Raw genomic sequence first — 16886 nt, forward strand, 5'->3', positions numbered from 1 at the left:
CAGGAGAGACTCACATGCATCAGTAAACAGGGACTTCGGAACTTTTGTAGCGATAGCTACATTACGGTAGCATTCCGAGCCTTCAGCGTGGCGGCACCCTCACGCTGTCACGTGGTTGGTCAGGTGGTGCGGAGCAGCTGCCGGCGGCGCGGCGCCGTGGCTGATCACGCGGTTGGTCACGTGACCAGCCACGTGGTGCGGAGCAGCTGCTGCTGCCGGCGGCGCGGCGCGCCGGCGATACCGAGATGCCACAGCTGTGCGCATGCGCCGTGTCAAGTGGGACGAAGATGAAGGAACGCCCCGCGAAACGGAGCGCGGCGAAAGGCTGACTTTGCAATTCAACTGAGCAAGTTCCACTCGGCCAGCTATATCGCGTCACTCCAGTTTAACGAGAGCTAAACCACAAATTTTTTAGTGGGGGGCGGGGCAAGACTTCGAGCTTATTTTATTTATTTATTTATTTATTATGCGCACGTACATAATAAATTTAATATATTTTTATTTTTCAATGTTGAAAGGTTGATGAAAACTGTCATGTTGTGGTGACGACACTCCAGCAGACAGGAAGACAACGAAAACGCTTCCAAAGGAAACTGTTTAAGGGGCTGACTCCCGCCCACTAAGAACTGAATGACTCGGCGGCGGCAATAGTCCCAAGCGCGCTGGGCGGTCATGGAATTGAATGCCTGCAGCTCTTGGCCGCGCTCAATTTAAAGCTAGCAAGAAACGTTCTAGATAAAGAACCAACAGCAACTACAACAATCTGGAAAGATGTGGAAGCATTTGCACGTGGCCGCTATTAATGGAGATAAGTCCAGTTGCATCAAGCATTACAAAACAAAATGATAAAGCTGTGTGTCGATGGCTTTGAATGCGGACATTCAAAGGGTGCAAAGGTTCACGTCAATATAAAACGAACTGAAATGGGCAGCTTTATAAATGTGCGCACGAGGAGTGATCAACTGATTAAAAAATTTGTGCATAGTTTTTTTTTTAAATTCTGGTAATCATGATCATGTACACGGGTCAGACGGGGACTTCTGTTGGGACATGACTGGTTTATGTTACTCATATACGAAATGCTTTACAACTGGCTACGAAGCAAAGTAGCTCAGTTCCACTGTGCTTTGCATTAGAAGAGCCCTAAAACTGAAATGTTTCAATTGTCAGAAATATGATCCAAGTGCAAACAATCGGTGACAAGGAGGGGGGGGGGGGCGCTGCCTCCTCTGGAAAAATGTAGGGGGGGGGGGGGCGGCCGCCCCCCTTGCCCCCACTGTTCCGGGGTCCCTTTCAGTAAAGGCAGTGAGACAAGAGGTCGATCTTGCGCAGCATATACCACCCGCACCAAAGCACACTCTTCACTGAGCAGGGACTTCGATGAACTTGGCCGCTCTGCGTGGCGATCTATCATGCGGCTCTTCCACAGGCTAAGCAGTCATGTGAGCGCAAAAAGATCACATGGAACATTAGCACCTTCTATTGTAGGCAAAAGTGTTATAGTATAGGGCGGAATCTCAATGTCGTTTTAGAGAGTGCGTTGGAAAGTGTCCCCCAAAACACCGCATCACGACAAAACACATAGCATAGGCCGCAAAGGCTCATTGGTTCAAGCTGAATAAAGGCGGACCTAGATACTGCATCGTCTTTGACTTAGTGAAGCGTCTTATAGAAATGTGCTGGTGCCTACATAAGTAATTATGAGTATGCTAATTAGGAATTAGGTAACTGAGTAGGTGATGCGAATGGGACCGATACCGCTATCGCGTTCTACTCTTAAAGGAGAAGCTGATGTATCCCCAAGCTTTCTTCTCACGAACATCGGCATACAGAGAGCCAGAATGACCAGGAACGCCTCAGCGAGTCGCGAATTATGAAATATAAGGACATAGGGAGTAAAACTCCCGCGCGTACTTTGGATTACTCAATACTCAAGAGTAGATTTAGCTAAACATGAACACGCTTTCCAATGTACATACAACCTGCGGCTTGCGAGAAACGCCCATAGAACGCGCAAAACGCGACTATTACAGTTTAGTTCGATACCCATGCTCACATTTGTCGGCCTTCGTTGCTGGCTCAGGCGCCGCCACCATTCACCATTCGTCGCCGATGATCATTGGAACACATTATAAGGGAAGAACAACCACTGCGGTACTGAGCCACACAGCGTTACTTTCAGGACTCTGAGACGTACGGCAGTATAGGTAATACAAGTGCCTTGGATTGGCAGCCGCTGGCTCAGATGTATCGCTGGGTCGCCATAGTCACCAAGTGGTTCGAGAATGGTGCATCCATTTCTCGATCCAAGGGGTGCTCGTCTGGAAGCGTCTGCACTGCTTCCTTTGGGCTTGGCGCGATGAGCTGTCAACACGATGAGTCGACAATGTGGCGCGCTTCTCGGCGCATGGCGTCACTCTGATAAGGCGCGTCGGCCACCCGCATTTCTTCTTGGATTTTACCAGCAGCTCACTGTTGCGAGCCTCCGGAGCGTTGCTACGCATCAAGCCGAAGGATTGAAACTATGTTCCCGGGACATGCTCAGATGACCGTCCCTTCGTACAGAAATGAAAACGGCGATACAGAAATACAGAGCCGCCTGCGATGCATTTTTGTAGCGAGAGATACACTGGACTACCAGTTGAGCATTTCGCGGTACATGGGAGAGGACAGTTGTGCGCATGCGCCGTTGCCATGGCAATCGAAGAGGAACAAAGTGCGGCGTGCGCTTCGCTGTCGCTCGGCCGCACGCCCACTCCACCGTCAAAGCCGAGCGTGACGTCACGCGGATGAGCAGTTGCGCGCATGCGCCGATACCATGGTAACCGGAGAGGCCCACAGCTGCACAGCTGGCCTCGCCGCACGCCGCTCTATTACCCGAACCTCGTGTCGCATGCGCAGGATTGCGTATAAAGGGCGGGGATGTAGTGGGCGTCTGTATCACAACGTTTGACATGCATGCAGAGAAGGAGAGTCCAGCCGCTGCTAAACGGGGGTATAGACAAGAGAAGGTTAACTCTTCCGATCCTGAAGTTGTCGCCTGGCAGTTGGCTTGAACCAAATAAGAACGCTGGAGTCTGTGTGTGCGTGAAACAAGGTATCACCACTGTCAGACATCTCCCTTCGATTGCGGTGAATAATGGTGAAGCCTGCTGTGTTCGGCTTTTGGAAAGCGGCATTATCATCCAAGGAGTCTATGTGGCACCGGGAACATCTGTCAAGTAGACGATTGATGTCGTTGCCACGTGTGTACCAGCCTACGGCACGGTTTCACAGTTGTGCGTGACTTTTGGTGATTTCAACAGGAAACAGGACTCTCCTAGCCAGTGTATGAAAGAAAAGTTTGACTTTAATTTAGCTTCGGACCCTCACGTCCAGACTACACAATGGGGAACTACTATAGAGTTTGTATACTAAAGAGGCTCTACCAAATCGAAATACTGTATCGATAAAATTGAGACCGCTGCACGCTACTTCGCAGATGATCGGGCAGCTAGTCTTCGTCTCTGTCAATCAAAATGAATCAAAGATGTGTATACCCATGTATCACATTGCTAAACATACAGTGACCACAACAAGCTCAGCGAAGGAAACGTACCTCTCGCTACGTATATCCAGGAATAGCCGAGCTAAGCCACTGCCAAATTTTTTTTTTCGGGCGCTCGCTCGTCCTCGATAGTACATATATCAGTGTTGCCGGTATCCTTTCGCGATATTTTTCTTCCTCATTTCCGCTTCTAATATAGTGCATACTATTAAGGTTCAGCTTGGCAGCTTAGTTTATTATTGCCCCCGCATACCGCTGGCAATAATTGGCGTTGTTGGTTAATATTTGACGACATAGAATTAGCTTGAGCGGCATGCGTATTAAAGGAATAAACACCGAGACCCAAAACATCAAGTAGGCAGGGCACCAAGTACAGACCGCAGCGCGGGTTGCAAATCTTGTAGTAGATAGAAGCACAACGGATAATTACGAAGATGCTTAATGCCAGTACAACCCGTCGCGGTGATTTAGTGGCTTTGGCCTTCGGCTGCTGATCCCAACGTGCTGTGCGATGTCGGTCCACCCTTGTGCTGTGTGATGCCGGTGGACATTGAAGGAGCCCAGGTGCTCTAAATTAACTCGCAGCATTCCACTACGGCGTGTATAACAGTTCATGTAGATAGCTTGGGCGTTAAACCCTCCGTAACATACCATTAGTGCCAATGTGAAGCGGTCGCAATCAACTAAAAAAAAATACCGGGTGTACTCATGGAACTTACCTGCGAGTAATGCAAAAGCATTGCAATTCTATTGCAATCTAATACGATTCTGTTCTCTTTCTAGTTGCAGCTGCAAGTACTAGTACTGATTATTACAAGTTAAAATTTCGTATTTCCGCGCCTTTGATGACGTCACGCCGTCTATACCAATCGCGAGTTTTGTAACTGCGCTACTTATTGGGGGACGCTGATATTTCCTGTCGATTAGCTATCTAATGGTTTCGCATTAACAAATAAAGCAGTGTATACACTCCCTTTAGGTCTCGTTGTTTATTCTCTCAATACTTTTTTTTTTTTATTTAGCCCCATAGCGTGCTATCACCACTTTGGTCTCTCCGTTGAATGGACACTTCAGACCCGGAGCATCGACTCTTCCAATACTCGAGGTGCTCTCATCATGTGCTCCAAAGGCAGCGTAAGCTTGCGCCATGTAAGCGCGCTAAAACGCTGCCAGCTTTTCCCAGCCTTCCTGCAAACACTGCGATCTCTACAGAGGTGCTCTGAAAGAAGCCTCGGCGTAAAGAGACCGCCGCCGTGCGGTCAGGTTTATCGAGTATGAGTCCGTGTTTGACCGAAGCAACAGCGCTCAGTGCTTGAGGGTGCTTCCGCTTGCTTCACCGCTTTAGGCGACGAGCGAGAATCCCGAAAAAAATCCACTCTCGGGTCAGCGGTGAAGCCTCAACTCTGACATCTTCACCGTTCTTATTAAAGGCTCCCCGGCGAAGCCCTGTTGGCCACCGTTTTTGTTGGTGTTTCTTGCTCAGTGAGAGAGTGCCCGGTGGGGGTTCGTTTTGTTTACCATCCATGATCAACTCCCTTTTCTGGAAACCATCTCAAGTGGTCGCGTTTGTTGCTTCTGCTCGTGTCTTTCTCTTAGGCCCGTTCTAATAGTTCTGTCTTAAACTTTATGAAGAACGGCAGATTGGGTGAGTTGGTATTCCTTTATAATTTTCTAACTGAGCTTCAGAGCCAGGACAGAGAGCGAGAGGGCGTGTGTGTGCCTCCCTTCTCGTTCTCTGTCCTGGTTATGAAGCGCTGTTGGCAAACTATGAAGTTTATCCCAGCCACTTTTCTCGAAACTCCTCTTGTTTGCTTTGTCGACCTTTTCTGCTTCTCATGCAGGCTACGATCTTTCTCCTCATCATAGTACCTTCCCGTTTTTTTTTACTCAGTTCTTTATTTATCTGTACATGACAGGAAAAGACGCCCATTTTATTGTTCCGCTTAGAGTTAGGGACAAGTCTGTGGGCCACGCGTGCCGTGAACAAAGCCTGCGGCTCTGTTATTAACCGGCAGCTGGAGTCCACTCTTGTGTAGGCCAAAGAACAGGATTTTGACTTTCACCTCCTCAAGTTGGTCAGTAGCTTGCGGCTAAAGATAGAGCTATCGGATTTTTTTTACAGAACACACGGTCCAGAGACCTTGTCCACGACAGCAACTGATTTTTTTTTATCACGAAGATTTAAGCAAGAAAATCTCGAAGCGATTGCTTACGTTTTTTTTTGTTATTACAAAGAAATAGAGCACTATTTTTTGTTCAGTTTGCTTCATTTCAGACCTTAAGCCACGCTCGCGTTCACTGCCGAAAAGGGACCACCCTTTGACTCTTCACTCTTGTTCTTCTGTGGATTTTTGTGACACAGAACGGAACTTCGGGCAGATAGCGGTATTTTCAGCGCAAGCGATACCAAAGGAATACTTACTAAAATGCTCTTTTCATTGCAGTGCACTCACTTTCCAGAAAGGACTGTCATGCAGATTTCACGAAAGGCGGGTGTAATATCGAGAGCTAAAACTGCCGCGTCAACGTCAAGCATGACATTTCAGCGTATACGGCTTGCTCCTTACGAAGGATGTCGACATTTTTCGAGCAGCCCCGTTAATTTCATTATTCATAATGTTGACAGAGAGTAGTAATTGACAGCGGAAGATGAAACAAGATAAGTCGTGGCTAAGGGCGGTTATTTTATTCTGTTAGGTGTACGATTAACAGAATTTCGATTTAAAAAAAAACGAGCTTGAAAGCGATGTAACAGAAGCTCTTGTCGCCACATGTGGCTGACCCAGTTATCACACGCAAAATACAAACTGATTTATTCGTTCGATAAGTTAATAGAAGAATTGCCATTTTTTGTGCTTTGAAAACGGGAAAATAATTGCGAAAGCCCCAATCTCCGATGGCGATAAAGAAATTCGATGCTCAGATGCTTAGTTCACTTCAATTCACTTATCTTGCTTAAAGGCCACCAGGGTTGGGGGTATTACATATGGGGTGGCTTACATATAGTAGAACAAATTATGTGCAGAAGCAAAACACATCAAGTACACATATGTTCGCGGGTAAATGTGGGAGCTATACAATTAAATAAATGGGGATGGGCAAGTCATCGCGACGAAGTGATGTCGAAGGCCGTTCCAGCCCGAGACTGACCCACGGAGCGAGGGTGGCCAAGCAACTTGATGGGGATGACCAATGCAGAATGAAATGCGTCCTGGAGGACAGATGTAGGGCGTCAGATGAAGTGAGCTGCAAAAAAACTTATGAAATAAACGCATACTTGCGATTAGACGGCTACAAGCCGGGGTTTTTAGGACATATATACATTTAATGGTTATGTGCTGAAGTTGTATGAATAACATGCATGAATGAATCTAGTGCCTTGATTCTGAACAGACTCTACAGAATGTGTTAGATACATTTGGCTAGAGTTGCAAATGGCAGAGACATAGGGCAGTTTAGATTTCACAACTGATTTGTATGCAATTAATTTTATGTTTTGTGGCGCTTGGCGTACGACGTTTGAGGAATCCAAAACTTCTTTTAGCAGATGATACGATTTTAGTGATAAATACAAGGGGGTGGTACTGCGCACCAAAAGACAAGGACAAGAAGATAACACAACAGGCGCAGACTCGCGACTAACTTTATTGACAACACGACACTCCTTTAACAGTCTTTTGTCTTTTTGATGTCTTTTTGTGCGCAGTACCACCCCCCTTGTATTTACCATGATCGACCGACTAGCCCAACAACGTACGCTCTTAAACGATTTTAGTGACATGCGCGTTCTAGGTTAGATCATTGCTCAAGGCTAAGTTGGTACTTAAAGTGTGCGTGTTTGTAATGAGCATGAAACACGAGCATACCGTTCCAGATATTTTCACCGAATTTGCCTGATAAATATTTTATTCCATCTACACCTTATTCATACAGCTAATAAATTCCTGAGCAGAATTTATCCTCCGTAGTTTTTCCACATTTTTTAGTCCCTTTTCTTGATGCAGTTATCCAGCGTACTTGCACGCACGCTAAAAGCAAAAAGGACGAACTTACCAGTTACTTAAAACAAGCTCTACGATCAGAAAAAGGCACTTTAATAACACCTACCAGAGCGAAATAGATACAAACCAAAGGATGCTCCTGAATGGCGAGTTTCGTCTCTGAGTTCTATGCATATTTCTTGATCTGAAGTAAATTTTGGCCTGTGACGCTCTCCATACAAGTAACAATATATCCGAATAGAAATCACACAAGCGCACACTTTTCGCTAAGCTGAAATGATATCGAGTGCACAAATACGTCCCGCGCAGAGAGTACGGACTCTCTGGTTTTTCAGAAACCCAATCACACTGTGACATCAATCAGGATATTAGATGCGACGCTCGTAAGCTTTAATTATTCGGCTCGCAGATGCTGACGATTACGAAGTGTTTATCAATAAAACATAATTTGAAAGCGAACTACACTTATGAATATAGCTCTTTTGAGAGGTCAACATAAAAATTAATAACAAAATAAATTAACGGTTACATCCACTAAAAATGAGTACAGCATTAAATCTGCGAAGCAGCTTGACGAAAGTACTGATCTCTTTCAGACTGGCAATAATGCAGCAGGGTGGCGGCCAGTCACATAGAATAGCGCAATATGTCAAACAAACGGACTACCAAATATCAAGTAACTCATAATCGCTTTCACGGAGATGAAAACAAATTATCAAGTTATAGACGAAAACAAACAAATTATCAAGTTATATCGATGAAAGTGGTAAAGGCACTACATTTTCTTCCATATTCAGTGCCCTGCCTTACTCCCAGTGTTTATTCTTTGAACAAATACGATACAAGAGAGTTTGCTTAGCGTAGGCGTATTAGCGTGGACGTGTACCGGATTACCGAATGCCTCGAAAGCACGGTGACAGGTGCGTGCCCCACCTTGCAGGCACTGCACGTGCGCAGATGTCCGGTATTCCGGTATACCTGCGTCTACGCTAACACACCTACGTTTCGCTGAAACTTTCTAATGCGGAGGCTGTTATACCCCTCAAGCAGCACGTTTTGCACAATAACCCCCGAGATTATGGAAGCTGTCCGCTTGCGTATGTGGTTACCTATCGTTTTGGCGATGTGAGGGAAGTACAGCCAGTTTAGACCGTTCTGCAGTGACACGAAGTAATCTTGATCATATGACAAGGTCACTTTGTAGAGTTAAAGTATACAAAAACGCTCATGACAACAATGCTCTAACGGGCGGAGAGTCATATACGCGCACTAAGAGACAGACATAATCTAACTACCGGGAAATGAAACACGGGCGCAGCAGTGGGTTTCGCCTCGGACAGCAGCAAAATGTTTCGACGTTGCCCTATTCGCTAACCTTCGTCTTTGCGTAATTGACGTTTGGCACACGAGACTCATCATGTCCCGTCCACTGCGCATATGACAGCCAAAACCGAAAAGGATAAAATGAATGATCATGCCGACTCGACGACGGTGTGTCTGGCGCCACGCATGCTCATTGACTGGCGCCACGCATGCACTATGCATCGCGGGAATCCCGGCACTTTGCGGAACATCAATCGCTACTTGTTCCCGTTCAGGACAGACTCAGGCCAACATCGTCCAGTAAGAGCGGCGAACTGGAGAGGGAACATGAAGCGAACTTTTTGAAATTTTCCCTCCGAGCGCTAACAAGCTTGGCGACGCTAAAGCAACCGGCAGTTGCTTTCGAACGGTCTGCTATCAAGGCGCAGGTCGGGTTGCACGATGTAAGTGCTGCAGCTATCCTATCTCATCATACAGCTCGGATTCAATTGGCCTATAGCTCGCAAGCGATAAGACGAAGGGCGTCCATAAATAGATGGAGCGAAGGCGGCGTATAAGGGGTGGTCCTGGGCGCGCGCTCTCAATCTCGGGCGGCGCCGCAGATGTTGCGATTGTGTTTGGTTACACGTTGATGTGTTTGACTCGTGAGCGCGAGCTTATTCCGCTCGTTCTGCGCTTCAACGAGGTCGGCGCCCAGAGTACATGGTGTGGTGTGGCATGCTGTTAGCCGGATGAGGCCCATTTTAATAATATGGCTAGCACCGTCTATAACCCAGCCTAGACAGGGCTACTCCGGAACTGGGAAGCTTGCCATGCTTATATCGACTTTCCATGACGAGGAAGAGTGGAGTTTTTAATACGCCAAGAAGTCCGGGGCACCGTCTGATGTCTGGCTTGCATGTATCTCTGAAATTGTGCTGAGAGAGCATTATTAGTTCACAATTCGAGAAAAGCGCTGCAAACATTGTTATTAATTTACTTTGGTGGTAATTTTGAGGATAGTTATGAAAAACTGTCCATAAGGAATATCGAATGTATCATACAAAGGACTTGATGTTAACAAATACTTGTTTTTGACAAGCGCTTCACTTCCTTTAAACTTGGTGTCGCACTTATTCACTTATTCAGGCTTTCATTGCTAAGCGTTTCACATAGGCTGCAGCCAACTGCGAGTTCGTGGCTTATTTCGAGCGCAGATAGATGCAACCTGCTGTGAAGGATTATGTGCCGCGTGTATAGAGTGAAGAATTTACCTGAAAAACGAAGTAAAGCGGAAGTTTAAACCCGCTATGCCCCTAAAGCAGCCTCGTCCGGCCCTCATAGACAACAAAACAGCGTACCGAGCATTATCGTTTATGCACGCGTGACGCTGGTTGCGAGCTGGGGAAACATGACTCCCCTGTCAATAACACACGGCTGGGTCCCATTAAAGTATGTCACATCGGCTTCATTAAACAGCGAACCTGTGTTGGCAACAGGAGGTGAGGACGGTATTTGCTCTGGCTTTGAAGGCACCCTGACGACAGCTTCATCGAATTTTGTTCCCAGAAAAATGTGTTAGTTTTAGATAGCGAGGAACTTCAACTTGGGCTTGATGGGGCACAGTACATAGTGCAGCGTTGTTTTCTGTCTCAAATTTCACATTTGCCGCTCTGTTGCTGGGTGCCGCCGCAAAATAAGTATTCATTACTGAGTAATTTAGAGCTAAAGTTTGGATATACTTTTCCTCCAATCGGTTCAAGCTTCTGACGTCATGGATGACATCGAGTATTGCAAAGACCACCTGATCGCTGACTAGAAGTGTCTGGTGGTGCAGTTTATAGACTCAGAGATCTGCCTTGAAAACCGGATTTGACGTATTCGCAGTTTGTATGCGAAAACGGTACTTTTGACGACGATAACTAGCTTTCATTTTTTCGACTTTTTTAGCTTGTAAAAGCTGAAATAAATTTTAAAATGAAAAACAGATATAAAAGCTGCGTCTTCAACGAAGTAGCTTCTTCGCAATTAGAACGCCGTAATCAATAATACCGGAAAACAAAATTTTGTCCTCAGTATCCGTTTAATGCCTACGGTTGAATGATTTGGCAGGTTTGCACAACTTTGGCGACATCGCGGAAAGTCAGTGCATGCGTCGTTTCCTTTTCCCGAGCCATTTACGCTGCTGCCATCGTGACGCTGTTGCGTTTCCGCATGTCGTCTGTGGCGGCCACCGACATGGCTTTGGCTGCGACAACACGTCACTGTACCTTCTGGTGACATTCCTACCCCATTGAAAAAGTGTATAGGTTTGAGGAGGTCAGCAAACAGGATTACGGTACATTTGATTTGGTTTATAGGATTAACGTCCGACCGCAGCGGTGGCCAAGTGGTTGAGCATCCGCCTCGCATGCGGGAGGTGTGGAGCATGATCACCAGTGCCGCCGGGTACCACCGGTGATACAATCGGTACAAGCTTTCCCCCGGCCTGGTGCTCGGCATATTCAGGGTGAAATGCTTGGAAAAGGGGTCTTTGACCCCACCTTGAGTAATCGAAAATACATTGTGCCATGGCGCTCTTTGGAGACAGATGCCCTTTCGCCACAAAAATCTATTATAATCACGATTAACGTTCCAAAGCGACTCGGGCTTTGAGGGACGCTGAAGTGGACTGCTACGCATAATTTCACAATACCCGTGGTTAATTAACGTGCACTCACATCGCACAGTACACGAAAGTCCCGGGTTCGAACCCACCCGCGGCTGTTGCATTTCGGTGGATGCAAAATGCTGGAGAGAAAACTGAAAGTAACGATTCATCAGTATACAAAATGGACCCGGCTTCGCGCTTAAACTACACACGTGTGTTCCTTTTGTAGCGAAATCATGCAAATCACGCGAACTGCCAGTGCTTGGGAACAACACTAAGCCGGCCAACACATTGTCGCTAATTGTACGCGGAAAACTTTACATCCTTAAGTAGTGGATAGCGAAAGTAACTGAATGCACAAATGCGTGAATTGTGTCTGCGACTGTGCATTTCCTCGCGCTTATACGGCTAGGGTGTCTAACCGCTCGGCGTACCATGTCTGTGCAGCGAAGGCAGCGTCGGCGCCGTCCAGCCATGTGGCCGAGCCTGCTGAGCCTGGCCGTCGGCCTGGCGTGCATCGGGAGTGCACCCCCTCCGGCGCATGCGCAGAGATTCCGCTCGCCGTGGCTGCATGGTAAGTGGCGTGCGTGCCACGCAGCGCATTCACGATACCCCGACAGGAGCGAGGAGGTGTCGGTTGTCGCTGTGTGAGATAGAACGCCAGACACGCAACCACTGCGTTCCAAATCTTGGTAGAAAGTAGAAATAAAGAAACACGAAAAAAAGAAAATAAATAAAGACGCAGTAACAATGTACCTTAGTTTCAAAATGCGATCAGAAAGATATGAATTAAGAGGATGTGTTGCTGGTCTACTTGCTGCTTAGTTGACCAATGCTGATATAGCGCAAAAAAAAAAGAAAACAAGGCATGCGACAAGTGGTAATGACATCCTAGTCAAAGTCGAGAGAATGAAATGGGCTTGGTCAGAGCATGTAATGCGAAGGCAAGATAATCGCTGGTCCTTAAGGGTGGCGGAGTGGATTCCAAGAGAAGGCAAGCGTAGCAGGGGGCGGCAGAAGGTTAGGTGGGCGGATGAGATTAAGAAGTTGCGGGAATACGGTGGCCGCTGCTGGCAAAGGACAAACATTATTGGGGGACTATAAAAAGAATGAAAAATAAAGTGACCCTGCCCGTGCGCTGTAAAAGGGCAGTTTTAATCGGAAGGACATGGGAGAGGCCTTTGCCCTGCAGTGGGATTAGTCAGGCCGATGATGATGATGACTGCACTCGCCGGAACACATAGTGCGAGGAGCACTGTTTTTGTGCGAAGAACGGCTCATGAAATCTAAACATTTCATGATGTATTTTTTTGCGAAGATTCTTGCCAGTTGAAGTTGTTCGTACTTTGATTGAAAACGGCGCCGACATGTTTTTTTTTCTTGAGCAGGGAGTGTTTCGGTCACCAGGAAGAAAAACGTTGTGTGTACGTCCCTGGAATTAAATTCCCCCGAAACAGGTGGGAATTATGAGCCAGAAGGCTCTGCGAAAGCTGGAAAAAGGGCAGGGATACGAGTGATGCCGATGCTTGGTATATGCCGAGTTTGCACCATCTTCCACAAAACCTCTGAAACAGACGTCAACTGCCGGCTGTCTTCATTTAGAGTCCCGCCATTCCCCAATTAGGGGAAGCCTTTTCTACCCACCGCGGTGGCTGAGTGGTTAGCGCATTCAGTTACTGATCCGGAGTTCCCGGGTTCGAACCCTACCGCGGTGGCTGCGTTTTTATGGAGGCAAACGCTAAGGCGCCCGTGTGCTGTGCGATGTCAGTGCACGTTAAAGTTCTCCAGGTGGTCGAAATTATTCAGGAGCCCTCCACTACGGCACCTCTTTCTTGCTTTATTCTTTCACTCCCTCCTTTATCCCTTCCCTTACGGCACGGTTCAGGTGTCCGCCGATATATGAGACAGATACTGAGCCATTTCGTTTCCCTGAAAACCAATTATTTATTTTATTATTAAGCCTTTTCTGGATATCTTTGCTACTAAAAAGAGAGAGGTCATCTTTATTTCGCCGTTCTGTACGTGTGATAACAATTGTTGGATGATTCTCTGTTTTTATTTCGAATCCACCGGCTGTCCACGAACAACGGAACGATCACAGACCATTTTTTCAGTCGCGAAGCTTGATGTTTTGCGACATTCGCGTAGCGCGAAGGATACGATACATTTGACTAAAATCAAATGGAAGTTGAATACAGTAGAGAGGGTGTTTTCTGCCTCCCTTGTTTCTTTATCACAACACAAATGACATAAAATATCGACGTTGGCGCTTTGCTGAGTCTATTGCGTATTTAAGAGAAGATGGAAGCGCGGACGCGATCATTGACAAGTTTCGTTTTCCGCAGTGTATAGTGTTGCGCGCTAGGCAAGCACGAAAACACTCAAAGGTGCCTGGAAGGGTGGGGAAAAGGCAAGAGGGAATACACGTCGCTGAAGCAGTTCAAGGTCAGGTGAAGGTTTCTGGGCAGACAATATTCCTTTGTTTCGTCGAATAAAGCAATTCCTCCTTTAACAGTGTACACGGCGCTATTCCTCCTATAGCGGGTACTCAGAGTGACTTGTGAAAAAGAAGCGTACAAAAAACCATCACCACATAAGGCATAATTGATAACTGACGCCGTGCAATAACTTAGGCTCGGTTTTCAAGGAGCACAAATTTCAGGCGCGCAGAAACCCGAGAATCCTTTAGAGCGAAGCCCTAGCGTGCAAAATTGCAAGTAAGCGCAGAGAAGGCCGCAAAGTGCTTTACGCGCGTCTTCTAGCTTACGCTTATTTAAAGACGTGTCCACTCACATCGCCGCTTTCGCAAACACTGTTCCGGCGCGTAAGTGCTTCCACCCTTCTTTCTGCTTCTCTCCGCTATACCTTCTGCTCTTGCGGTAAACGCCTTTAAGCGCTTGAATCAAAAGGTCATTGCCGACGCCCTAGGACACACTGAGTGGCCTATTAATGCTTGTAATGTGCTGTGGCGTTGGAAAGATTACAAAACGACGATGCCGATCTGCTTTAGCGCAGTAAAGTGTACAGTAGTGAGGTGTTGGGCCTCGTTATCGATTTTAACTCTATTCATTTATTCCCGGGGACTCGTAAATCGTCGTTCATCGGTAGAGGCCCATTTCTCAAAAGCGAAAGGGAGAAGGAGAGAGAGAGAGAGAGCACCCGCATCCGCACTGCATTGTCTGGGGCGAATATTTACGAAATCACTCTCTTTTCAAAGCACGTTCGCAGACTGTCTCAGAAGCTGACCTGTCCAGCGAAACACATAAAACATTTAATCTTACCATACTGTCGGCGCTAGCTGCTACACCTCGTGGGTTTAGAATTCTTCCATTTCCTTTGAATGCTGCTGCACGAATCGGTGTGTGACGATTGTCGCTTTATTTTGAGAGTGTTACGAGTGCTTTATGCTCTATTAAACGTCTCCGCACAGACTTGAGCGTCGTGTCGCACATCGCGTTTGCGAGTGGCATCCCGAGAGCGTTCGTCAGGACTCTCTTCGATCCTTAATAAGGTAGAACTTTGGGCTTGTTGGTGCATCTCTTTTGAAAAAGAAATAGCGCATGAAGACAGGACAGAGCAGAGACAACACAGGACGATCCGCCGTACGTTTGCGCCTCTTGGCTCCCGCGTACGTGCAGCGTTCCGAGCACGGCGCCGCACTTTGACTGCACCCATGAACCTTCCGCAACGCGACTGATGTGGTACCACGTCGCCACCGGCTGCTATTGCGCAGACCTGCAGGATGATGCACCATGCAGTCATCTCAGAATTTGAGAGGCACTTCGTTGTCTTGCGACTGCTCGCAGTAAGTGATAACGACGAAGTTAGCAACACCGTCTGTGTCGAGTTAGCGTGACGCATAGGGAAACATACTTATACGTAAGTATGTTTTTCTATGCGTGAGGCGCGTGCACGGGGTGATCACGGGATAGTGGACGCTGGATGGTCACAACGCCTACTAATACGCTGAAGCTGGGAAGCTTGTCCTTGGTCCGCTGGCGGTCGGTGCGAAGCGCGAAAAGAACTTTAATAATACAATTAAGTAGTCGCGACAGTTAACACGTGACTCATAGTCCGAACAGTGGAATGAATGGGACACAGTCGAAGAGACGAACATACACGAACGCTGTAGAAGCGGCGCTGCTGTAAACAGCGCATGCCGGACTGACATGAGGCGTACGATACAGTCAGGCAAGAAAGGCATATGCGTCAGCATTGCTCCTCAGCCATGTCTAGAAAAGAGGCTTTTAGTGTAGACGGCCGATGATGGCAGGAAATGCCATGTTGCCCTATTTCTTCTTTCCCTTTGTTTGGTTGGCCCCGCCGCGGTGGCTCAGTGGTTAGGGCGCTCGGCTACTGATCCGGAGTCCCGGGTTTGAACCCGACCGCGGCGGCTGCGTTTTTATGGAGGAAAAACACTAAGGCGCCCGTGTGCTGCGCGATGTCAGTGCACGTTAAAGATCCCCAGGTGGTCGAAATTATTCCGGAGCCCTCCACTACGGCACCTCTCTCTTGCTTTCTTCTTTCACTCCCTCCTTTTTACCCTTCCCTTACGGCGCGGTTCAGGTGTCCAACGATATATGAGACAGATACTGCGCCATTTCCTTTCCCCCCAAAACCAATTATTATTATTATTATTATTATTATTATTATTATTATTATTATTATTATTATTATTATTATTATTATTATTATTATTATTTGGTTGGTTTGTGGGCTGATTCTTCTTGCAAATTTAAGTTTGTTTTCTCTTGTACAGCTTCCCGTTTAGCAATTTGTTTTAATTGTGCGCTTATCACACGCTATGTTAAAGAAATAGAGGAACCCAAAAGGAGCGCCACTACGTACTAGAAGAAAAAAGAAAACTAAGGTCCCACAACTACCTTTGCCTCAAGACCAACACGCAGAAGCGCTCCACGCCACTTCACCGCGCCGTCGATATGCAAATCATCTGCTGAGCGGTTGACATGCATCGTTGTGCGTGCCCTCCTAGATTTTCCAAGCAGTGCTGGATGCTGTGGCTGGCTGTAGACACGGGCCCACGATTTCCATTTCACGGTAGCACCGTGGCACTCGTGCGCGTTTTCCGCCGACCATCGCCGCCGGTGCGCGGGCACAGGATATTTCCGCGCTCGTATATGCATGAAGAACCGTTCAATCAAAGCTCTTGCTTGGATCATCCAAGTGCCCCTCTCTCTTCCTCGGCCGCATGAAGTGGCGGCGCTACATTTCGATTACATCCGCCTGGTAATCTCGTTCACGGTGCACTTGCTGCGGGCGGATCTCCGACCTTAATTTACGTTACCTGTGACACAAGAATACGAAAGAAGAAAAGAAACGGTTGGAGGCAGTCGTACCGTAAAAGCCGCAGATAGATTAGGGACGG

At 47.3% G+C, this 16886-nt stretch overlaps 1 protein-coding gene across 3 annotated transcripts in view; it reads left to right on the forward strand.

Moving 5' to 3' along the window:
- Positions 1 to 16886, forward strand: part of LOC144126135 (uncharacterized) — a 159304-nt gene that overhangs the window by 104718 nt on the left and 37700 nt on the right. For all 3 annotated transcript variants that reach the window (XM_077660100.1, XM_077660102.1, XM_077660101.1), the window contains one exon: positions 11948 to 12074. In XM_077660100.1, the coding sequence (XP_077516226.1) occupies positions 11975 to 12074 (100 nt within the window). In that variant the 5' untranslated portion in view covers positions 11948 to 11974. The remainder of the gene's footprint in view (positions 1 to 11947; positions 12075 to 16886) is intronic.

Source organism: Amblyomma americanum, chromosome 3 (genome assembly GCF_052857255.1).
Source record: "Amblyomma americanum isolate KBUSLIRL-KWMA chromosome 3, ASM5285725v1, whole genome shotgun sequence".
Lineage (NCBI taxonomy): Eukaryota > Metazoa > Arthropoda > Arachnida > Ixodida > Ixodidae > Amblyomma > Amblyomma americanum.